Source organism: Phyllobates terribilis, unplaced genomic scaffold (genome assembly GCF_046119375.1).
Source record: "Phyllobates terribilis strain yellow unplaced genomic scaffold, ASM4611937v1 Scaffold_2__4_contigs__length_985480577, whole genome shotgun sequence".
Lineage (NCBI taxonomy): Eukaryota > Metazoa > Chordata > Amphibia > Anura > Dendrobatidae > Phyllobates > Phyllobates terribilis.
Genome location: NW_027362762.1, coordinates 195,454,325 through 195,479,702, shown reverse-complemented (window position 1 = coordinate 195,479,702; position 25,378 = coordinate 195,454,325). Strand labels below are relative to the sequence as shown.

The following is a 25,378-nucleotide window of genomic DNA, read 5'->3' as shown; positions in this document are numbered from 1 at the left end:
TGAGCTGGGGAGAAAGGTTAGCCCTCAGAATCAAATCCTCTGGTGGACCCAATGATTTTCAATCTGAAACAGCTTCCCAGCGGGAGTTGTATTTCACCACAGCCATATTCTTTAGCTCGGTAAAAGGACTGGCATAAAGGGAAACCGTATCTACTCCGGCTGTAATTTCTCCGTCACCAGGTTCCGCCCATTGTCACACACGACCATGCCTGGCTGTATGTTCAGCGGTGAGAGCCACAAACCAGGCTGCTGTGTTACAGCTTTCAACAACTCTGCAGCGCTGGGTGGTTTGTCACCTAAGCACTAAGCATGTTATCTTCAGCACAGCCTATTGCCGCTTGGCCAAGGCAGTGCTGCAGTGCTTTCAGCTTGTGACTGATGTGGTCATTTTGGAAATGGAGGAGGAGGTGCAGGAGCTGAACAATGTGATTACATTGAGGTTACATCAGCGACTCTTTTTTTATACTAAAGAAAGATCCTACTGTTTTTGGGGGGTTTTTTTACATTATTTTTTTAAAAAGAAATGCTTTCACCGGGAAATGTCATTTAACACTTTACAACCTTATCTGGCCTTGTGGTGTGTGACACATCATCAGACACATCCTGTTTTATTTATGATGGAGGGACTCTGAAAGTCACAAAGCGTAGTTTTCTAGGGCCATCAGGCGGCCCTTACTATTCTTAAAAGGCCAGCAGTCGGCCCTCGCTATTGTTAGAGAGCCATCAGTCGGCTATGCTTTGTTGTTCCCATTTTTAACGAGTGGGTCTCCTATACTGTTATTGCGTGTACAGTGACTGCAAGGGCAGCCAAAAATTTGGACGCAACCCAATACCCCTATAAAGAGACATATAGGAGGGTCTCAGTAAAAAAAATGTTCCCATTATAAAGGAGCGGCTCTCCTATAGTGGTAATGCCCATGCTGTGACTGCAAGGGCTGACAAAATTTAGGAAAAACCCCACTAGCAATGTAAAGACACATAGAGCAGGGCCACAGTAATGACGTTTCCATTACAAAGGAGTGGGTGTGCTATACAGTTATAGGTTATGCAGTGAGTCCAACGGCTGACAAAATTTAGGAAAAACCCCAGTAAGAATTTAAAGACATATAGAGCAGGGCCACAGTAACGAGTACGACATATTCCCATTAGAAAGGAGAGGGTCTGCTATACAGTTATAGGGTATGCAGTGAGTTCAACGGCTGACACAATTTAGGAAAAGCCCCACTAAGAATTTAAAGGCACATAGAGCATGGCCATGTTAACGAGTACGACATGTTCTCATTAGAAAGGAGAGGGTCTGCTATACAGTTATAGGGTATGCAGTGAGTCTAATGGCTGACAAAATTTAGGAAAAACCCCACTAACAATTTAAAGACACATAGAGCAGGGCCACGGTAACGAGTACGACATGTTCCCATTAGAAATGAGAGGGTCTGCTATACAATTATAGGGTATGCAGTGAGTCCAATAGCTGACAAAATTTAGGAAAAACCCCACTAACAATTTAAAGACACATAGAGCAGAGCCACAGTATTGACAAATTCCCATTAGAAAGGAGAGGGTCTCCCATACTGTTTGCCTATGCAGTGAAGCAATGGCTACCAAAAATTTGGAGGAAATCCAATGCCCCTTGGAAGAGACGTAGAGGGCCTCATGAAAATTGTTCCCATTATTAGGAAGTGGGTCTCCCATAGTGTTGGCCTATGCAGTGAATGCAAGGGCTGCCAAAAATTGGGAGGCACTCCAATGCCCCTTGGAAGAGACGTGGAGGGCCTCATGAAAAAATGTTCCCATTATTAGGAATGGGGTCTCCCATAGTGTTAGCCTATGCAGTGAATGCAAGGGCTGAAAAAAAAAATTGGGAGGCACTCCAATGCCCCTTGGAAGAGACGTAGAGGGCCTCATAAAAAAATGTTCCCATTAGAAAGGAGCGGGTCTCCTATACTTGTAATGCCCATGCACTAAGTGTATGGGCTGACAAACATTTACCCCTGGGGGGTATACATGAACATACTGTATATAAAAAAAAATTTTTACGGGCATCATAAACACCCTTTAAAAAAATTATGTGGGTGTTGCATCACAGACCACGGTCACCCGGGTGATATGGTGGTGGAGGATGAGGATGAGGAGAAGGAGGAGGACAAGAGCAAATAGCCCAAATCAGGAAGCGTATACCCATGTGTGGGTGTGAAAAGGTGCATGGGAATACACTTCCCAAAAAAAGACACTGGATTTGAGTTTATGTTACGCTGCTATCATTGGGTGGTGTTGAGAAGTCGGGCCCAATCCAGCCCTTGTTCATTTTTATAAGAGTCAGCCTGTCAGCATTTTCAGTTGACAGGCGGATGCACTTATCAGTTATAATTCCACCAGGGGCACTAAAAACTCGCTCTGATAAAATGCTAGCTGCAGGGCAGGCCAGGACCTCTAAGGTGTAGAGAGTCAGTTCATTCCACATATCCAGCTTGGATACCCAATAATTATAAGGCACAGAGGAATCACGGAGGATGTTGGTACAGTCAGCAAGGTACTCCCTCATCATCTTCCCAAACTTTACCCCGTGCCTCGGGGCCTGTGCGATGGGAGGGGCTGAGAAAATTCTCCCAGAACTTTGACAGTGTTCCCCTGCCTCTGCTGGATTGGAGTTGTGTCTCTCTCGTCTGTAGTCCTTGGTTCTCCAACGAACTGTGACCTCTGCCGCCAGCTTTTTCACATAGAAATTTTTTTAATAGTTCCGCAACAAGGGCCTTCTGGTACTGCCCCATTTTTGTAGATCCTTGGCGCTGGGAGGATGTGTTCCGTCCCAAGGTCAAACTGGGTCCCGGCTTCCACTATGTTAACCCAGTGTGCCGTCAGTGAGATGTACTGTCCCTCCCCACAAGCACTTGTCCACGTGTCCGTGGTTAGGTGGACTTTCCCGATAACTGCGTTGTTGAGGGCATGGCTAATGTTTTGGGACACGTGCTTGTGTAATGCGGGGACGGCACACCGGGAGAAATAGTGGCGGCTGCGGACCGAGTACCGAGGAGCGGCCGCCATCATCAGGTTGCGGAATGCTTCTGTCTCCACGTGCCTAAAAGGCAACATTTCGAGCGCAAGCAGTCGCGAAATGTGGGAATTTAGTAGTGTGGCCTGTGGGGCGTTGGCTGCGTATTTGCGCTTGAGTTCCAAAGACTGGGGTATGGACAACTGAACGTTGCGCTGGGACAAGGACGTGGATGTTCTTCCTGATGCTGCTACTTGAGAGTGTGCAACGACAGGTGCAGGGCAGGAGGTATCTTCGCATGCACCATGGACAGGGGATTGGCTTGCATGCACAACAGCGGAAGAAGCAGTGGTGACACCCGCAGACACTGTTCCTGGACCCTGGGGTACGGCCCACAAAGTCAGGTGCTTTGCTGCCATGTGCCTGATCATGCTGGTGGTGGTCAGGCTGGTCGTTTTGCCACCCCTGCAGATGCTGGCCTGGCAGGTGGTGCAAATGGCCTTTTTGGGGTTATCGGCAGAGTCTTTAAAAAACAACCAGACTCGGGAAGACCTAACAGTTGTACTGGCAACTTCCTTCGTGTTGGTGTTACGGGGAACGGTTGCCTGCCTTCTTTCTGCGGCCACCACACTGCTTCTTCCTGCCTGTTGGGGTGTTCTGCCTCCCTCCCCCTGTGTGCTGCTGTCCTCGCTCTGCATGTCCTCCTGCCAGGTTGGGTCAGTTACTATATCATCCACCACCTCGTCTTCCACTTCCACACTCTGGTCCTCCTCCTGACTTTCTGGCAATTCTGTCTCATCATCGTCCACCTCTTGGGACTTTTTCCCACCATCGCCTTCGTGTGACCGTGGCTGCTCAAATATTTGGGCATCGCTACATGCGATCTCCTCTTGCCCCGCTTCAAGTGGACCGGGCGAGAGGCCCAAATCTATAATTGGAAAAGTGAACAGCTCTTCGGAGTGTCCAAGTGTGGGATCAGTTGTCTCTGGACACTCGGCATGGTGGGAGGAAGGAGGTTCAGGGTGAGGAATATGCGGTCCAGACTCACAGCTACAGAGACTTGACCGTGTGGAAAACAAGGTGGTGGTGGCTAAGTGACTGGAAGCATTATCTGCTATGCAACCAATAAACTTTTGACACTGCCTGTGTTCAACAGTGGTGTTCTGCAGTCCCCTATTAATGAACTTATATGTGATCTGTGTGACGGACAAACCACAGTTTTGAATATCTGGCTTGTAGGTAACTATTTTGACCAGCAAACTGGTGTCAATAGTTTCACTGACACACTGAAAATTTTTTTTAATGGCGGCCAGAAATGGCAGTATTTTCTGAAAACGTATATGTGATCCGTGTGACGGAGAAAACACAGTTTTAAATAACTGGCCTGTAGGTAATTTTTAATGGAGGCCAGAAATGGCAGTATTTTCAGCGCAATTATATGTGATCCGTGTGACGGACAAACCACACTTTTAAATAGCTGGATTTTTATCGCTGTAATATGCAAAGGACCTGGCTGTATTCCGCAGTGCGAACAAGCAAATAGCGCAGAAAAACGGTGTTCTCTGGATTGCTTTTTAAGTAAATAATGAGGATTAAGATCCAAAAAAAAATTATTCCTGGCCCCTGATACCTGAGCCTATTTCTAGAAATATCTAACAGCAGCAGCAGACAAAACTGGAACGGAGGCTCTTGTGCTATATGCACTGCAGTCTGCTATATACCCTGCCTGTCATATGTCTGCAGATGGATTAGTCATCAGTAGGACTGTTTGTTGAGATGGATATGTGTCTCTAATATAGTTTGTACACCTACACTAACTAGAAACAAGCAAATCTCTCCCTAGCTCAGCAGCAACTCTCCCTACACTGTCTGATTCCGGAGTGACTGTGACGAGCATGGCGGCGCCAGGTCTGATATGAACCTGATGACGCTGTGCGGCCAGCCAATCTCTGTAATGCCACAACCAACATGGCTGCAGCATTACAGTGAGTGGCAGGCAATCCCTGCATGTTCATTGGCTCTCTAAAGAGCGCCAAACATGCAGCAAGGAGACCCGAGCTCCCGCTGAGCAACCCCGGAAATACTCGGCGATCGCCAAGCATCTCGAGCAGTGAGATGCTCGGGCGAGCACCGAGCAGTAGCGAGCATGCTCACTCATCACTACCCTCCACCACTTCAAAGAGCCATAATTTTTTTATTTTTCCGTGCACATAGCTGTATGATATTTTGTTTTTTCCAGGGTGATTTGTAGTTTTGAATGTCGTCATTCATGTTACCATTCAATGTATTCCAAAACGTGGAAAAAAAAAATCCAAGTGTAATGAAATTGGGGAAAAAATTCAATTCCGCCATAGATTTTTTGTGCTTTGTTTTTAGAGCATAAATTCTGTGGTAAAAGTTACTCTAAATCATATTTATGTCAGTTCGGTTACAATCATGTCAATAAATAAAAAAATCTATACAAGTTTGATAAGTGGCAAAAAATAGAAATTTGTAAAAAAAATTAAAAAAAATTAGGGGGTTTACATGTCTATTTTCTGGATTTTTTATTTTTTTCTTCATTACGGCATTTACCAATAGGGTTAAAAGTAATCTGTCAGTAGGATCAACCCTCCTAAGCCATCTATAAGGGCATATAGGTCATAGGGAGCTAAATAAAATGATACCTTGATATCTGTAATCCAATGTTTTATTCAAGAGAAATCCATGGACGCAGTAGTGACTGACAGTGTCCTCTCCTGATCTATATGTCTCACACAGATAACGGCACCTTTAATTTTAAAATAAGCTTCAGATGCAGATTCTCATGCAGATCTGTGTTCCGCCCATAGATCTTAACAGCTTATTTACAGAATTATTAAGAAAAATATGGATTTCTCTGGAACAAGACATCAATTCGCAAATATAAAAGTATCATTTTATTCAACTTTCTATGACTTACATGCCAATATAGACTGCTTAGGAGGGTTGATCCTACTGACAGATTCCCTTTAATTCATTTTATATTTTGATAGATCAGATGCTTATGAACATATCTTTATTTTCAAGGGGGGAGGGGGAATGGAGTAATTTGAACTTTTATATTTTCTATTTTTATATCTTTTAAAAATGCTTTTTTTATTTTTTAGTCATCACAGGGGATTTGAACCTGTGATCGTCTGTTTGCTTATTCTATATACTGCATTACTACAATATTGCAGTATAAAACCTAAATCTTGGCCTTTTTTGAAGCTCAGCACATAGCTGAGCTTCAGAGGAGCACTTTGATGGGGTATAGACCCCCGGCTACAATAGTAACCCATCTATGTCCCGCAATTGTGTCAAAAGGCGCTGATGCATGCATTGGACCGCATATCATTTAAATGCCGCTGTCAGAGATCATTTCCGGGCGCTGATGTTAGAGACAGATAACAGATATTTAATATAGCCTGCATCAGCCGTGTGTAGATGGAGCTCAGCTGTTGAGGCTTCTCCAAATGTGATCACCAATGCAATCATGTACATGTACGTTATATTGCGTTAAGGGTTTAAGCAGCAAAAAAATTATCTATGATAACATATTTGCACAAGAGGCATCTTCATTGCCTAGAGCACAGGATTCACCATAATCACAGACTGGGATTCTTTACAGTAAGAGCAGTGAGACTTTGGAACTGCCTGACACACAATGTTGTGATGATTGATTCACTGAATTAGTTCGAGAAGGACCTGGATGCCTTTCATAAAAATATAATATTGCAGGTTATGGGCACTTAGATTTCTGGAGACGGGAAGTAATTGAGGAATTTATTTTTGTATTTGAAGTTGAGAAATACCTTTTTCCTCATATAGCAGCATCCGCCTTTTGTGATTTTTGTCTCCCATTGAATCCACAATTTACTTGATGGGCCTGTGACTATTTTAGCTCTGGTGAATCACAGGGCTGGCAGCGTTATTTGACAGATCTCAGTGTCAGCACGAACAACCTATAGCCAAACACAAGAGCAGATGTGTGAGCAGATTTTTGAAAATAAATAATTATTAATTTATGTAAAATTCCGTATTGATGTGATGGATATAAAGGGAAACAGCTCATAATGTGGAGAAAGAATTAAGGATGGTGCAATAAGTCTACTATTCTATACTGTCCAGACGTAAACAGACGGAGGGTATTGGGCTCATTGTAACATTGTAACGTTACAGATAAATATGTCTATACAAACATAACATATCCATCCTACTTGTTCTACTAGGTATTATGTTAGTGGCAATGCATCTATACTGTATATACTTGCATTATATTTTCCACGTCGCTATACGTTTTTCAATTACAAGTTGCTTTGTAACTTTACGTGGGTGGATTTTATTACCGGAGCTACATTTAACCCACAACTCTTGTCTTTACTTTGTATCAAGATCAGAGTACTCCTTGTAGCTAAAATCTTCAGATTCAGACGATATGTACTTTTACCATACAATGAGGGCGAGTGTGAGAGATCTCATTAGTTACCGTCTTCTTTACACTACCTGTCATTATTTCTATTACTAAATCCTTGTTGATTGGAAATTTTCAGAAGTGGGCAGATTTCTGAGCTGCGTGTGTGTGGGACAAGCGTGGGACATTACTATGGAGACGGCGTGTTCATACGTGTGCGTAGGCGTATGTGTCTGCATGTGCTGGCTGGTGGGTTATGACCCAATTTGTGTATTAATAGCTTCCCCTGAAGCGGTAGTGCTCAGAAGAGCAATCAATAATAGTGTTATAATAGTACATCTAACAGCTAATATACTACGCTGTTTGGTATATCAATCTACACACAGTCCTCAGTTAGAAATTCACCATGGACACCTTGAAAAACATTTGTGTGTACCTAGCCACTTCACATATATCGAAATCGCAGCCATGTACTGTATCCTTGTGATTCACATACATCAGGCATTAATGGATCATTGATTGTCGAGGTACATTTTTGTGGGACAGTTCTTGTTTTTAGGTTTGTGTTCTTTTTCCCTCTTCTGACCCCGTACTTATCTTTTGACTGTGTGTCTCCTTTGTACTATAGAATATTTTTATGCATTTTTATATTATAAAATAAAATAAAGTATTTTAAATATGTTAACGTGTTTGATTTATAAATTTAGCATGAGCCTAGCTATTGGCAGAGCAGAACCTAGCCATTTTAGTGACATGATGTGTACAGCGATTGGTGAAATATGTATGCAATCTGTAACATCTTCCCAGCATGAGTGTAATTTTTAGTAATCTATTAGTTCTTTTTCAAGGCCCTGTAAATGTTTAAATATGTGTTAATGCCGAAAATGTTTCATACATGCTTAAAGCGGTTATTCAGGACGTTGGTTAAGAACTTACAGGCCAGTAACCTCAAAAACAAAGAGCAGCTCCTTAACTTCTGCTCTGCTCTGTTGATGTGACTGCCAATGTCATGCTGGTTGAAAGCCAGCTTCCCACGGCATAACTGCGGGGAGCCAGTTGTCAATCAGTATAATGTCAGCAGTGATGCCCTGTTGGCAGAGCAGACTGGAAGAGGAAGAACTGCTCTGTTGACGTGAAGTGAAATGCGGCAGCAGAATCGCAGGCAGGAGCCAGCAGAGATTGTTGTCTGGCAGGTATTTAGCAACTATCTGCCTGTAAGTTCTGAGCACCAAAGCAAAAAATAAGCAAAGTCCCTGATAACTCCTTTAATATTATGGTGACTTAAATTCATGTATAATAGTTATACGACTGTGCGTTCCATTTTAGTTTAAACTTTATGAAGTTTGTAAGTTCTTCTCAAGTCTGATTGGTTTCTTCTCAGCAGTTCAGTGTTGTGCCATAGTCATAAACAAATACTAACTACACTGCTCAAAAAAAATAAAGGGAACACTAAAATAACACATCCTAGATCTGAATGAATGAAATATTCTCATTGAATACTTTGTTCTGTACAAAGTTGAATGTGCTGACAACAAAATCACACACAAATGATCAATGGAAATCAAATTTATTGGCCTGGATTTGGAGTCACCCCCAAAATTAAAGTGGATAAACACACTACAGGCTGATCCAACTTTGATGTAATGTCCTTAAAACAAGTCAAAATGAGGTTCAGTATTGTGTGTGGCCTCCACGTGCCTGTATGACCTCCCTACAATGCCTGGGCATGCTCCTGATGAGGTTGCGGATGGTCTCCTGTGGGATCTCCTCCCAGACCTGGACTAAAGCATCCGACAACTCCAGGACAGTCTGTGGTGCAACGTGACGTTGGTGGATGAAGCGAGACATGATGTCCCAGATGTGCTCAATCAGATTCAGGTCTGGGGAACGGGCGGGCCAGTCCATGGCTTCAATACCTTCATCTTGCAGGAACTGCTGACACACTCTAGCCACATGAGGTCTGGCATTGTCCTGCATTACGAGGAACCCAGGGCCAACCGCACCAGCATATGGTCTCAAAAGGGGTCTGAGGATCTCATCTCGGTACCTAATGGCAGTCAGGCTACCTCTGGCGAGCACATGGAGGGCTGTGCGGCCCTCCAAAGAAATGCCACCCCACACCATTACTGACCCACTGCCAAACCGGTCATGCTGAAGGATGTTGCAGGCAGCAGATTGCTCTCCGCGGCGTCTCCAGACTCTGTCGCATCTGTCACGTGCTCAGTGTTAACCTGCTTTCATCTGTGAAGAGCACCGGGCGCCAGTGGCGATTTTGCCAATCCTGGTGTTCTGTGGCAAATGCCAAGCGTCCTGCATGGTGTTGGGCTGTGAGCACAACCCCCATCTGTGGATGTCGGGCCTTCATACCACCCTCATGGAGTCGGTTTCTAACCGTTTGTGCAGACACATGCACATTTGTGGCCTGCTGGAGGTCATTTTGCAGGGCTCTGGCAGTGCTCCTCCTGTTCCTCCTTGCACAAAGCCGGAGGTAGCGGTCCTGCTGCTGGGTTGTTGCCATCCTACGGCCTCCTCCATGTCTCCTGGTGTGCCGGCCTGTCTCTTGGTAGCGCCTCCAGCCTCTGGACACTACGCTGACAGACACAGCAAACCTTCTTGCCACAGCTCGCATTGATGTGCCATCCTGGATGAGCTGCACTACCTGAGCAACTTCTGTGGGTTGTAGAGTCCGTCTCATGCTACCACGAGTGTGAAAGCACAACCAACATTCAAAAGTGACCAAAACATCAGCCAGAAAGCATTGGTACTGAGATGTGGTCTGTGGTCCCCACCTGCAGAACCACTCCTTTATTGAGGGTGTCTTGATAATTGCCAATAATTTCCATCTATTGTCTATTCCATTTGCACAACAGCATGTGAAATTGATTGTCAATCAGTGTTGCTTCCTAAGTGGACAGTTTGATTTTACAGAAGTTTAATTTACTTGGAGTTATATTCTGTTGTTTAAGTGTTCCCTTTATTTTTTTGAGCAGTGTATATTAAAGTCTTACTACTGACAAATTAAAATGTAGCAAGTATGCGTTGACGCTGCGTAAATGAATTTTAAAAGAGATACAGACCAATGTGATCTGCTTTTGCTACTTACTTTATCACTTCACAGTTGCCCTTAACAATTAATCTTTTTTCTCACCAGCCCTGATGCACGCACTGGTGTTTGGAAATGTCACAGCAATTATCCAGCGTCTCTATGCAAGGAGATTCCTGTACCACAGCCGTACACGGGATCTGCGGGATTACATCCGTATTCATGGGATTCCCAAACCTCTAAAACAGCGCATGTTAGAGTATGTCCAGACAACATGGGCAATGAACAATGGTATCGATACCAATGCGGTAAGAGAATATTACCTTTCTAAATGCTTCAAAGTGATTATTTGGACCAACATACATATGAATATGAATGATAACAAAATAACTTTTTCTCCACTCATGGTTATTGGTTGGGTGAAGCCATTTATTGTCAAACTACTGTGTTTTCTCTTTTTAAATCTTAATGACAACCAAAAACATCCAAATGACCCTGATCAAAAGTTCACATACCCCAGTTCTTAATACCATGTATTGCCCCCTCTGACATCAATGACAGCTTATGATAAAGCTATGATAAAGTCTGGTCTGTAAAGAATATAATGGTGCTATATACGTGAATAAAACAAACAAATAACTCTTTGTCATATTAGCAGATATATGCATCTACTTTCAGGTTTTCCAGGTATTATTTATACCAGTTAAAGGGAATCTGTTAACAGTTTTTTTCTATTTAATGTGAGAACTGTATGCTGTAGGGGCAGCGACCCCGATTCTAGAGATGTGTAACTTACTGGGCTGCTTGTTGTAGTTTCAATAAAAATAGGGTTTTATCAGCAGAAGATTATCAGTAGAGGACTAGGTGTCTCCTGCTATGCAGTCCTCCTTCTCTGTGTAACCACACCCCCACCACGGATTGGCAGCTTTCTGGCTATGTACAGTGTCATAGAATGCAGCCAATCAGTGGTGTGGGCAGGGTTATAAAGAGCTTTGCATTTAGAAACCTGCTAGATCTGCAGCAGAAAAATTGTGATTTTATGAAAGCATCAGCAACCAGAATTGTAAGTAACACATCACTGGAATCAGTGCTTCTACCCCCATATCATGCTGCTCTCAGATTACATAAAAACCTTTTGACAGATTTCCCTTAAAAAAAAAAACAGGTAGAAAATATATTCAAAGCCATTATTATTGAAACAGAGTTCCCCAAAATCATAAAATAAGAACTGCAATGGTTTAGAAAATGCCCTCCACCTTTAATCCTTATACTTCAGCATGCAAGATAAAAAGTGATTAATCAACTCTACTATGAATCCTCATTAACACCAGGGGCGGACACAGACTGTAGTGGGCCCTTGTGCAAGAATTTTTTGGGGGCCCCCCTGCCCTTCATAGGGGGCATGAAGGGCCCCCCCTCCCCCGTGCATCTCTCATCCCCCCGTGCATGTCTGATTCCCCCCACTCCTAGTTAATTAATTGTATTTAAAAAAAATAAAACTTGGTATACTGTACTTACCCCCAGGGCCGGCTCCAGGTTTTTGTGGGCCCTGGGCGACAGAGTTTCAGTGGGCCCCTTTAACACATACCATGATTCATGATGCACAGATACCACAGAGAAATATATATATAGTACAAGGCCAAGGATTTCACTTCTTACATTACATGAGCGATATCTATCGTAAATTCTACAATAGCTCAGAAACCGGCGAATCCTCACAGTGCACAGTGCAGACCGGACAGTATAGTCCTCCATACAGTATTATGGGCACCATATAATGCTCCATACAGGATACTGACCCCCTTATAATGCTCCATACAGGATACTGGTCCCCATATAATGCTCCATACAGGATACTGACCCCCTTATAATGCTCCATACAGGATACTGGTCCCCATATAATGCTCCATACAGGATGCTGGTCCCCATATAATGCTCCATACAGGATACTGGTCCCCATATAACGCTCCATACAGGATACTGGTCCCCATATAACACTGCATACAGAATACTGGCCCCCATATAACGCTCCATACAGAATACTGACCCCCATATAACGCTCCATACAGAATATTGGCCCCCATATAACGCTCCATGCACGCTGTTCCCCCCTTATAATGCTCCATTACACGAGCGATATCTATTGTAAATTCTACAATAGCTCAGAAACCGGCGAATCCTCACAGCGCACAGTGCAGACCGGACAGTATAGTCCTCCATACAGTATTATGGGCAACATATAATGCTCCATACAGGATACTGACCCCCTTATAATGCTCCATACAGGATACTGGTCCCCATATAACGCTCCATACAGGATACTGGTCCCCATATAACACTGCATACAGAATACTGGCCCCCATAAAATGCTCCATACAGAATACTGACCCCCATATAACGCTCCATACAGAATACTGGCCCCCATATAACGCTCCATACAGAATACTGGCCCCCATGTAACGCTCCATGCAGGCTGTTCCCCCCTTATAATGCCCCATGCAGGATGACACCCCCCTTTTAATGCCCTATGCAGGATGTCACCTCTACCACCCATAAAATGCCCCATGCAGGATGTCACCTCTCCCCCCCATATAATGCCCCTTGCAGGATGTCACTTCCCCCCTTTTCAATGCCCCATGCAGTATGTCAGACCACCCCCTCCCTTATAATGCCCCATGCTGGTCACACACCCCCCCTCCTTATAATGCCCCATGCAGTATGTCACACACCCACCCTCCTTATAATGCCCCATGCAGGATGTCAATTCCCCCCTCCCCCTCTTATAATGCCCCATGCAGGATGTCACACCCCCTCCCTTATAATGCCCCATGCAGGATGTCACACCCCCCCTCCCTTATAATGCCCCATGCAGGATGTCACTTCCCCCCTTCCCCTCTTTTAATGCCCCATGCAGGATGTCACTTCCCCCTTCCCCTCTTATAATGCACCATGCAGGATGTCACACACCCCCTCCCTTATAATGCCCCATGCAGGATGTCACCCCCCCTCCCTTATAATGCCCCATGCAGGATGTCACCCCCTCTTATAATGCCCATGCAGGATGTCACTTCCCCCCTCCCCCTCTTATAATGCCCCATGCAGGATGTCACTTCCCCCCATCCCCTCTTATAATACCCCATGCAGTATGTCACCCCCCCATATAATGCCCCATGCAGTATGTCACCCCCCCATATAATGCCCCATGCAGGATGTCACACCCCCCTTCCTTATAATGCCCCATGCAGGATGTCACCCCCCCATATAATGCCCCATGCAGGATGTCACCCCCCATATAGTGCCCCATGCAGGATGTCACACCCCCCTCCCTTATAATGCCCCATGCAGGATGTCAACCCCCCATATAATGCTCCATGCAGGATGTCACACCCACTCTCCCCCCACCATATAATGCCCCATGCCCCCATACTTAAAAAAAAAAATCAAATACTTACCTCACTTCTCACCTGATACTGATCCGGACTCCAGCATCGCCCGCGTCTTTGCGCTGTGACAGCTCAGGAGCGATCGCGCGCGGTGTAAACATGTCACCCTCTGACCTGAGATGTCACAGTCAGAGGACGTGGAAGACGCTGCGGAGGCACGGGGAGGGGTAAGTATTGTGACGGCGGGGGGTCTTGCGGGGGGGCCCCATGAGAAGACGCACAAGAGGGGGGCCCCAACGGGGCTCCGAGGGGGCCCTGACCAGCCGGGCCCCATGCTGGAGTCAGGGCAGTCATGCCCTGATGGCGGCCCTGCTGGAGGCTGGAGGGGCCCCCTCTCCCTCGGGGGCCCCCGTTCAATGAACCGGCTACACGGGCGGTAGGTCCGCCCCTGATTAACACAGTAACATGAACTTTGCCTCTTTGCCAAAACTCAGGAGGCATTACGGTAATTTAGCCTTCCCTCCAGAGTCTGCAGCTGAGGCCCCCTTCACACGTCCGTATAAAAACAGTACCGGTGCCATCAGTGTTTTGGATCAGTGTGTCATCTGTTTTTTCCAGTATGGCTTAAGAAAAATCAATTCCAAAGCTTCTCCTATACTTTGCAATGTTAAACACGTACAGCACCATCCATGTGCTGTACTCAGCGTCTGACTGGAGTAGTTTGGGCCCACCAGAGAAAATCATTCTTGGGGCTCACCATGGTTTTGGGGTACTAGCTGCAGACTGTTCCCTTAGCTCACATCTAGTTAAGCTTATAACTGGGGAATTGGTTCTAACTATCGACCTGTCCAAACAATCACCTGACAAACTCAGCAGCAGATAATTTTGTGTTTACAAGTCAAGTGCTGCCGAGAACAATGATATTCTATGTGCACGGAAAGGGTATTAACTAGACACGTGCCACATACACACCAGTCACACACTACACACATGACACATACACACCAGTCACACACTAGACACATGACACATACACACCAGTCACACACTAGACACATGACACATACACACCAGTCACTCACTACACACACGACACTTACACACCAGTCACACACTAGACACACGATACATGCACACCAGTCACACACTAGACACGTGCCACATACACACCAGTCACTCACTACACACACGACACATACACACCAGTCACACACTAGACACGTGCCACATACACACCAGTCACACATTAGACACATGACACATACACACCAGTCACACACTAGACACGTGCCACATACACACCAGTCACACATTAGACACATGACACATACACACCAGTCACACACTAGACACATACACACCAGTCACACACTAGACACACGATACATACACACCAGTCACACATTAGACACATACACACCAGTCACACACTAGACACACGATACATACACACCACTTACACACTAGAAACATGACACATTCACACTAGTCACACACTAGACACATACACACCAGTCACACACTAGACACACGACACATTCACACCACTCACACACTAGACACGTGCCACTTACACGCCAGTCACACTCTAGACATGTGCCACTTACACGCCAGTCACACACTAGACACATGCCACATACACGCCAGTCACACACTAGACACGTGCCACATACACACCAGTCACACATTAGACACATGACACATACACACCAGTCACACACTAGACACGTGCCACATACACACCAGTCACACATTAGACACATGACACATACACACCAGTCACACACTAGACACATACACACCAGTCACACACACGACACATACACACCAGTCACACACTAGACACACGACACATACACACCAGTCACACATTAGACACATACACACCAGTCACACACTAGACACACGATACATACACACCACTTACACACTAGAAACATGACACATTCACACTAGTCACACACTAGACACATACACACCAGTCACACACTAGACACACGACACATTCACACCACTCACACACTAGACACGTGCCACTTACACGCCAGTCACACTCTAGACATGTGCCACTTACACGCCAGTCACACACTAGACACATGCCACATACACGCCAGTCACACACTAGACACGTGCCACAGACACGCCAGTAACACACTAGACACGTGCCACATACACTCCAGTCACACACTAGATACATGACACATACACACCACTCACACACTAGACACATACCATCAGTCACACATTAGACACATACACACCAGTCACACACTAGACACACGACACATACACACCACTCACACACTAAAAACATGACATATACATTATTATTATTAGAGCGCCATTTATTCCATGGCGCTTTACATGTGAAAAAGGGGAATACATACAAAAACAATTACAATAATCTTGAACAAAACATGACGGCGACTGGTACAGGAAGAGCAAGGACCCTGTCTGCGAGAGCTCACAATCTACAAGGGATGTGTGAGGATACAGTAGGTGAGGGTAGGGCTGGTCACGGAGCGGTATGGTGGAGCGATGGTTAATGCAGATTGTAGGCTTGTCGGAAGAGGTGGGTCTTCAGGTTCCTTTTGAAGGTTTCCACGGTAGGCGAGAGTCTGATACGTTGTGGTAGAGAGTTCCAGCGTAGGGGGGGATGCACGGGAGAAATCTTGTATGCGTTTGTAGGAGGAGGAGATAAGAGCGGAGTAGAGAAGGAAATCTTGGGAGGATCGGAGGTTGCGTGCGGATATGTACCGTACATACCACGGAACATATGCCACATATGCCACCCACACACTACACACATACACACCACTCACACACTAGACACGTGACACATACACGCCACTCACACACTAGACACATACACACCAGTCACACACTAGACACGTGCCACATGCACATCACCCACAAATTAAACACTAAACACATACACGCCACTCACACACTAGACATATACGCACCAGTCACACACTAGACACGTGCCACATACACACCACTCACACACTAGACATGTGACACATACACGCCACTCACACACTAGACATACACACCAGTCACACACTAGACTCATGAGTGTGTCATGTGTCTAGTGTGTTACGTGACTGGTGTGTATGTGTCACATGTCTAGTGTGTCACATGAATGGTGCGTATGTGTCACATGTCTAATGTGTGAGTGGTGTGTACAGTACAGACAAAGTTTGGACACACCTTCTCATTTAAAGATTTTTCTGTATTTTCTTGACTATGAAAATTGTACATTCACACTGAAGGCATCAAAACTATGAATTAACACATGTGGAATTATATACTTAACAAAAAAGTGTGAAACAACTGAAAATATGTCTTATATTCTAGGTTCTTCATAGTAGCCACCTTTTGCTTTTTGATGACTGCTTTGCACACTCATGGCATTCTCTTGATGAGCTTCAAGAGGTAGTCACCGGAAATGGTTTTCACTTCACAGGTGTGCCCTGTCAGGTTTAATAAGTGGGATTTCTTGCCTTATAAATGGGGTTGGGACCTTCAGTTGTGTTGTGCAGAAGTCAGGTGGATACACAGATGATAGTCCTACTGAATAGACTGTTAGAATTTGTTTTATGGCAAGAAAAAAGCAGCTAAGTAAAGAAAAACGAGTGGCGATCATTACTTTAAGAAATAAAGGTCAGTCAGTCTGAAAAATTGGGAAAACTTTGAAAGTGTCCCCAAGTGCAGTTGCAAAAACCATCAAGCGCTACAAAGAAACTGGCTCACATGAGGACCGCCCCAGGAAAGGAAGACCAAGAGTCACCTCTGCTTCTAAGGATAAGTTTATCCGAGTCACCAGCCTCAGAAATCACAGGTTAACAGCAGCTCAGATTAGAGACCAGGTCAATGTCACACAGAGTTCTAGCAGCAGACACATCTCTTCAACAACTGTTAAGAGGAGACTTTGTGCAGCAGGCCTTCATGGTAAAATAGCTGCTAGGAAACCACTGCTAAGGACAGGCAACAAGCAGAAGAGACTTGTTTTGGCTAAAGAACACAAGAAATAGACATTAGACCAGTGGAAATCTGTGCTTTGGTCTGATGAGTCCAAATTTGAGATCTTTGGTTCTAACCACCGTGTCTTTGTGCGACGCAGAAAAGGTGAACGGATGGACTCTACATGCCTGGTTCCCACCGCGAAGCATGGAGGAGGAGGTGTGATGGTGTGGGGGTGCTTTGCTGGTGACACTGTTGGGGATTTATTCAAAATTGAAGGCATACTGAACCAGCATGGCTACCACAGCATCTTGCAGCGGCATGCTATTCCATCCGGTTTGCGTTTAGTTGGACCATCATTTATTTTTCAACAGGACAATGACCCCAAACACACCTCCAGGCTGTGTAAGGGCTATTTGACCAAGAAGGAGAGTGATGGGGTGCTACGCCAGATGACCTGGCCTCCACAGTCACCAGACCTGAACCCAATCGAGATGGTTTGGGGTGAACTGGACCGCAAAGTGAAGGCAAAAGGGCCAACAAGTGCTAAGCATCTCTGGGAACTCCTTCAAGATTGTTGGAAAACCATTTCTGGTGACTACCTCTTGAAGCTCATCAAGAGAATGCCAAGAGTGTGCAAAGCAGTCATCAAAGCAAAGGTGGCTACTTTGAAGAACCTAGAATATAAGACATATTTTCAGTTGTTTCACACTTTTTTGTTAAGTATATAATTCCACATGTGTTAATTCATAGTTTTGATGCCTTCAGTGTGAATGTACAATTTTCATAGTCATGAAAATACAGAAAAATCTTTAAATGAGAAGGTGTGTCCAAACTTTTGGTCTGTACTGTACATGTACGTGATAAAGTGTTGAGGTGTTGAAGGAACCTGTGACATCCAAAAACTAAATTTACCTGTAGGTATAGGGATAATCTGGAGGTAAATAGTGTTTCCTGTGTAGCCGGCTTACTGGAGCAGTGGGTACAGGGAGAAAATTAAGCTTTATTCTCCCTGCAGCCGCTTACTTCCAGTCATCAGGGCGGTGAGGGGAGCGGTTACAGTCAGTGTTCATTCCACATTGAGTACAGCTGTTATCACTCCCAGGCACATTGATTGCTAGCCCGCTCTGCAGTGTACAGTCATGGCCAAAAGTATTGAGAATGAGACAAATAGTAATTTTTCAAAGTTTACTGCTTCATTTTTTGTAATGGCAATTTGCATATACTCCTGAATGTCAAAGAGTGATCAGCTTAGCAGCAATTACTGAACTTGCAAAGTCAATATTTGCCCAGAAAATGAACTTTAACCCCCAAAACACATTTCAACATCATTGCAGTCCTGCCTTAAAAGGAGCAGCTAACATTGTTTTAGTGATTGATCCATTAACACAGGTGTGGGTGTTGATGAGGACAGGGCTGGCGATCAATCAGTCATGATTAAGTAAGAATGACATCACTGGACACTATAAAAGGAGGCTGGTTCTTGGTATCATTGTTTCTCATCAGTTAACCATGGTTATCTCTAAAGAAACACGTGCAGCCATCATTGCACTGCACAAAAATGGCCTAACAGGGAGGAGTATCGCAACTACAAAGATTGCACCTCAGTCAACAATCTATCGCATCATCAAGAACTTCAAGGAGAGAGCTTCCATTGTTGTCAAAAAGGCTCCAGGGCGCCCAAGAAAGACCAGCAAGCGCCAGGACCGTATCTTAAAACTGTTTCACCTGCGGGATCGGACTACCAGCAGTGCCGAGCTTGCTCAGGAATGGCAGCAGGCTGGTGTGAGTGCTTCTGCACGCACTGTGAGGCGGAGACTCTTTGAGCAAGGGCTGGTTTCAAGGAGGGCAGCAAGGAAGCCACTTCTCTCCAGAAAAAACATCAGGGACCGACTGATATTCTGCAAAAGGTACAGGGAGTGGACTGCTGAGGACTGGGGCAAAGTCATTTTCTCTGATGAATCCCCTTTTCAATTGTTTGGGACATCTGGAAAACAGCTTATTCGGAGAAGAAGAGGTGAGCGCTACCACAGTCTTGTCTCATGCCAACTGTAAAGCATCCTGAAACCATTCATGTGTGGGGTTGCTTCTCAGCCAAGGGAATCGGCTCACTCACAGTCTTGCCTAAAAACACAGCCATGAATAAAGAATGGTACCAGAATGTCCTTCAAGAGCAACTTCTCCCAACCGTCCAAGAGCAGTTTGGTGCCCAACAATGCCTTTTCCAGCATGATGGAGCACCTTGCCATAAAGCAAAGGTGATAACTAAATGGCTCATGGAACAAAACATAGAGATTTTGGGTCCATGGCCTGGAAACTCCCCAGATCTTAATCCCATTGAGAACTTGTGGTCAATCATCAAGAGACGGGTGGACAAACAAAAACCAACAAATTCTGGCGAAATGCAAGCATTGATTATGCAAGAATGGACTGCTATCAGTCAGGATTTGGTCCAAAAGTTGATTGAGAGCATGCCAGGGAGAATTACAGAGGTCTTGAAGAAGAAGGGGCAACACTGCAAATATTGACTTGCTGCATTAACTCATTCTAACTGTCAATATAACCTATTGGTACTCATAATATGATTGCAATTATATTTCTGTATGTGATATAAACATCAGACAAACACTACTAAAAACCAGAGGCCAGCAGATCATGTGAAAATATAATTTTGGTGTCATTCTCAAAACTTTTGGCCATGACTGTATGTGTCTCTGCGGCTATCAATCAGACTTCTGGCGAGTGATTACAGCACGGGCACTGTGTAATGAGCAGTAACTGTAACCGCTCCCTGCACTGCCCCGATGACTGGAAGTGAGCAGCTGCAGGGAAAATAAAAGTTAAATTTATCTGCAGGTAAATAGTATTTCTGGATGAGACGGTTTCTCTTTATGGTCTTTGAATGCCTCAGGTTGTAAAAAGGTTCTCAAAGGGTTTAAAAAATATATATTTAGTGTTTCTGTTTGAGTGACACATTATTGAAAGTGCATATGATTTTCATTCTGCTACATGTTCTGCAGAACTAACATTCTCATTTTATATACTGTGACCCTTTTTAAGTTATTTTTTGTGTTGCAGCTCTTGCGCAGTCTTCCAGATGAACTACGAGCTGATATTGCCATGCACCTCAATAAGGAACTTCTCCAAATGCCTCTGTTTTCCCTAGCAAGCCGCGGCTGCTTGCGCTCTCTGTCGCTAAATATTAGGACTTCATTCTGTACTCCAGGAGAATACCTCATCCGGCAGGGGGACGCTCTGGAAGCTCTGTACTGTGTGTGCTCCGGATCCATGGAAGTCCTCAAGGATGGAGTTGTGTTGGCGATACTGGGTGCGTAGAGACAATGTGCACCATCTATATATATATAATCGTCTTATCCCGTCTGTCTGTCTGTCCTGGAAATCCTGCGTCGCTCATTGGTCCGGCAGCGGCCAATCAGCGCCGCGGGATTTCTGAAAAAAGATGGCGGCCGTTAGCGGCTCATCTCCCGGCCGGTAGCAGCTGAAGGACCCCAACCGCCGGAGCCGCTGACCTCCATGCGGAAGGGACGACCGGGGAGCGGTGCTGCGGGTCGGGATACTTCTGCGAGCAGTCGCTCATCTCCCGGCTTCTCGCAGCGGAAGTACCCGCACAGGCAGCGGCGCTGACATCCATGCGGAAGGGAGGACCGGGGAGTGCCGCTGCGGGTCGGGATACTTCTGCTGCGAGCAGTCTCTCATCTCCCGGCTTCTCGCAGTGGAAGTAGCCGCACAGGTAGGGGCGCTCCCCGGTCCTCACCAATACGATTCCGCTCCCCTGTCCTGACCAATACGATTCGATGATTGGTCGCGCTCTCCGCCCGCGACCAATCAGTGATCTTGGCGCTAAAGTTAAACACCGCTCTGCTGATTGGTCGCGGCCGCTGCCCACGACCAATCACCGATTTGGGCGCCACATTTAAATAGCGGCCGCGACCAATCACCGATCTTGGCGCCACATTTAAACACTGCTGTGCTGATTGGTCGCGGACGCTGCCCGCGACCAATCAGCGATTTTGGCGCCACATTTAAACACTGCTGTGCTGATTGGTCACGGACGCTGCCCGCGACCAATCAGCGATCTTGCCGACACATTTAAACACTGCTGTGCTGATTGGGCGCAGACGCCAGCCGCGACCAATCAGTGAGATTGGCGCCAAATGTAAACAACGCTCTGCTGATTGGGCGCGGCTGCCAGCCGCGACCAATCAGCGAGATTGGCGCCAAATTTAAACACCGCTTCGCTGATTGGTGGCGGTGGCCGGCCGCGACCAAGCAGCGATATTGGCGCCAAATTTTAACACCGCTCTGCTGATTGGGCGCGGCTGCCAGCCGCGACCAATCAGCGAGATTGGCGCCAAATTTAAACACCGCTTCGCTGATTGGTGGCGGTGGCCGGCCGCGACCAAGCAGCGATATTGGCGCCAAATTTTAACAACCGCTCTGCTGATTGGTCGCGGTTGCCGGCCGCGACTAATCAGCATTATTGGCCCCAAATTTAAACACCGCTTTACTGATTTGTCGCGGTGGCCGGCCGTGACCAATCAGCGATATTGGCGCCAAATTTAAACACCGCTATGCTGATTGGTCGCGGTTACCGGTCGCAAATAATCAGCATTATTGGCGCCAAATTTAAACCCCTCTTTGCTGATTAGTCGTGACCGCCAGCCGTGACCAATCTGCGATATAGCCGCCAAATTTTAACACCGCTTTGGTGATTGGTCACGGTTGCCGGCCTCGACCAATCAGCGATTTCGGCGCCAAATTTAAACACCGCTCTGCTGATTGCGCACTGTCGGCCGCATACATATTCTAGAATACCCAATGCATTAGAATCGGGCCACCATCTAGTTGATAATAATGGCTCATAAAGCCCTTGAAGGGAACCTTGTACATGGAATCCAACCTGAGGACAGTATGATATAGAGAAGGAGAAACTGAGCAAAATTGTATATAGGTTTGTAAAAAATAAAGACTATACTTTTATTACATTCATTGAAATCCCTGGTGTCTGTATGTATGAGTCCAGTGGTCAGTCCTACTAGTGACTGAGCTATCTTTGCATGCACAGTCATACAGGGAAGGCTGCCAATCACTGAGCAGGACCGCCCACTGGACCCATATTCATATAAACATCATTCTTTTCAATGAATAGAATGCAAGTTTTACTGAAAATGTTCCCATCTGATCATCTCCTAATGATCTATATAACATCCTGCCTGCAGATCAGATACCATTTTCAACATGACAGATTCCCTTTAAACTCATCTTATTTTATGTCATCACAAAACATACATTTAAAAGTCCTAAATAATTGTTTGGGGAGCGTTAAAACATGTTTTGCAAAAATTAAATGCAGATAGATATAATCATGCAATTGACTTTAGGACACTTATTTACCCTATCCTGCCCTGATACTTTCACATATTTAGAATGTTTTGATGAGCTTTTGATGACTTTTTGATTTAGCGGATTTTCTGCATCTACTAAGTACATTAAGTTACTTGCATTTTTTCATTGCATTTTTTTTACATGCATTCTTTTGACACTGTTTTTGTCACTTGGTTTTAAATAAAGCTGTTTTGTTTTTGATACTTCCTGGTATTTGGCTTTGACAAAACTTTATTGATATAGTCATGTGCGGATTACGTGCGTTTTTGATGTGTTTCCATAGCGGAGAAACATTAAAAACACGTGCAAATTTTTTTTTACCGGTGGATTTTTTGCATCTAATGCAAGTCTACTTGAAAAATCAGCACATAAAACTCAGCGTACCTGCAAGAGAAATTGACATGTTGCGGATTTCAAACACGCACCGCAGGTCAGTTTACACTGAATAAAAATAAAGCACAGAGGACATGAGATTTCTATAAATCCCATCCACTTTGCTGGAACTTTAAGACGCTGCGTTTTTGATGCATCGTGGGCACACAGACTAAAAAGTGTGTTAATATGGAGCATGGTTGTCCTCCGAGGTTTAAGTGATACCCCCAGTCACTTTAACCTTACCATTTATATGTTCATGAAGTTTTCTTTAATTATTTAACTCCCTGCATTCTATTCAAGGTTTAGCCTTTATGTTTTCACATATCTTTACCCAGAATATTAGCAAAGAAAATATGTTACTGAGTACTGTGTACACTTTCAAGCAGGGATTTGGAAAATATATAAAGTGACTTAATAACATAGTAGTTTGCGAGCGTGACTGGGCCAATGGGTGATGGGTCCCACCGGGTCCAGTGATATTTTCAACTAAAGGTGCATCAGAGGCCGCTGCTGCAGAGCACTACATCATTATCAGGGCCGTATTTGGTGTTCATGCTGCCCTGGGCACTTTAAGTTGTCACACCCCCTACTTGTAGGACGGACTAAGGGTATGTGCACGTGACATTTTTTCAGCCGGATACATTCCATAACTCGCCTGAAAAAACGCTAAATAAACTCTAAAAAGACAGACTATGTGCTGCAGTGTAACAATGACTTGCTGATCATATGTTCAGTCTTTTGAGCTTCTTTTAGCCGCTTCAGGTTTCCAAAGCTCCAAAGTGGTTAAACGAAGTGACCCAACCATTCCTCAAGCAACTTCAGCTTGGAAGCTGATCACTAGTTTTTTAATACAATTTGCTTAAAAACCACACCCCAAAAGATGTCAGAAAAGACAAGTGAAAAGAAGCACGAAAAATAGCTTTAGCACAAAAGACGCCGGCGCGTTCTAAAGCGTTTTCTGCCTGAAAAACTCATGCAATTCGCAGAAGTGTAAAAGACACGGTGTGCACATACCCTGAAAGTGCCCATACCCTTTAGATAGTAGTTAAGTCCTCCCGTACCCATTAGACTAAAGTTGTCCAAATCCGCCAATATCAACAGGTTCGACTCAGAGTCTAATGTGTATGGGATCCCCTGACTGATGATGTCGTGGAGATAAGGATCCAGCATGTCCGATTAAGGACTGAAGATCCTTTTGTTCCCTAAATGATAAGCCTCCAGAGATGTCTGGCAGCAGCTCACTTATAGAGAATACAGGAGCTCTCAGCAAAGTGAGCGGTCCTTTATATGAGAGAGTTGGGCGAGATAGCTGCCGGCCGAATGAACAGACAGCTGTCTATAAGGTATGGGTGCATTAGTCAAAAACTTGTTCGGCTGACAAATAAGACCTAATTAAAAAGGCTGTATGATTAATCCGGCACACTGAACCTATAATGATAAAGTATTATGTCTAATAAATTAAAGATTACAACATCCACATCAATCTACATTAATAAATTACCAAAACCACCATCAGTACACGACTGCATAATCAGAACCACCATCAGTACATAAATGTGTCATGAGGACCACAGTTCATACATGACTACATCACCAGAACAATCATCAGTGCAGAAATACAGCACCAGAACCACTGTCAGTACATGAATACATCACCAAGGTTAGCACAGTGATCACTTGAAATGACAGGTTAGTCCCTAGCATATACACTTGTATACACTTGTATCGCATGAAACTGCAAATGCCAGTATGTCCTTAACAATGGTAAGGAGAAGATTAGCGTTGTTGTTTCCAGGAAAAAT

General features: G+C 44.9%; 1 protein-coding gene across 2 annotated transcripts in view; it reads left to right on the top strand.

Moving 5' to 3' along the window:
• KCNH3 (potassium voltage-gated channel subfamily H member 3) overlaps nucleotides 1–25,378 on the top strand; it is a 159,225-nt gene that overhangs the window by 110,279 nt on the left and 23,568 nt on the right. For both annotated transcript variants that reach the window (XM_073663768.1, XM_073663767.1), the window contains exons 10-11: nucleotides 10,555–10,754; nucleotides 20,874–21,123. In XM_073663768.1, the coding sequence (XP_073519869.1) occupies nucleotides 10,555–10,754; nucleotides 20,874–21,123 (450 nt within the window). The remainder of the gene's footprint in view (nucleotides 1–10,554; nucleotides 10,755–20,873; nucleotides 21,124–25,378) is intronic.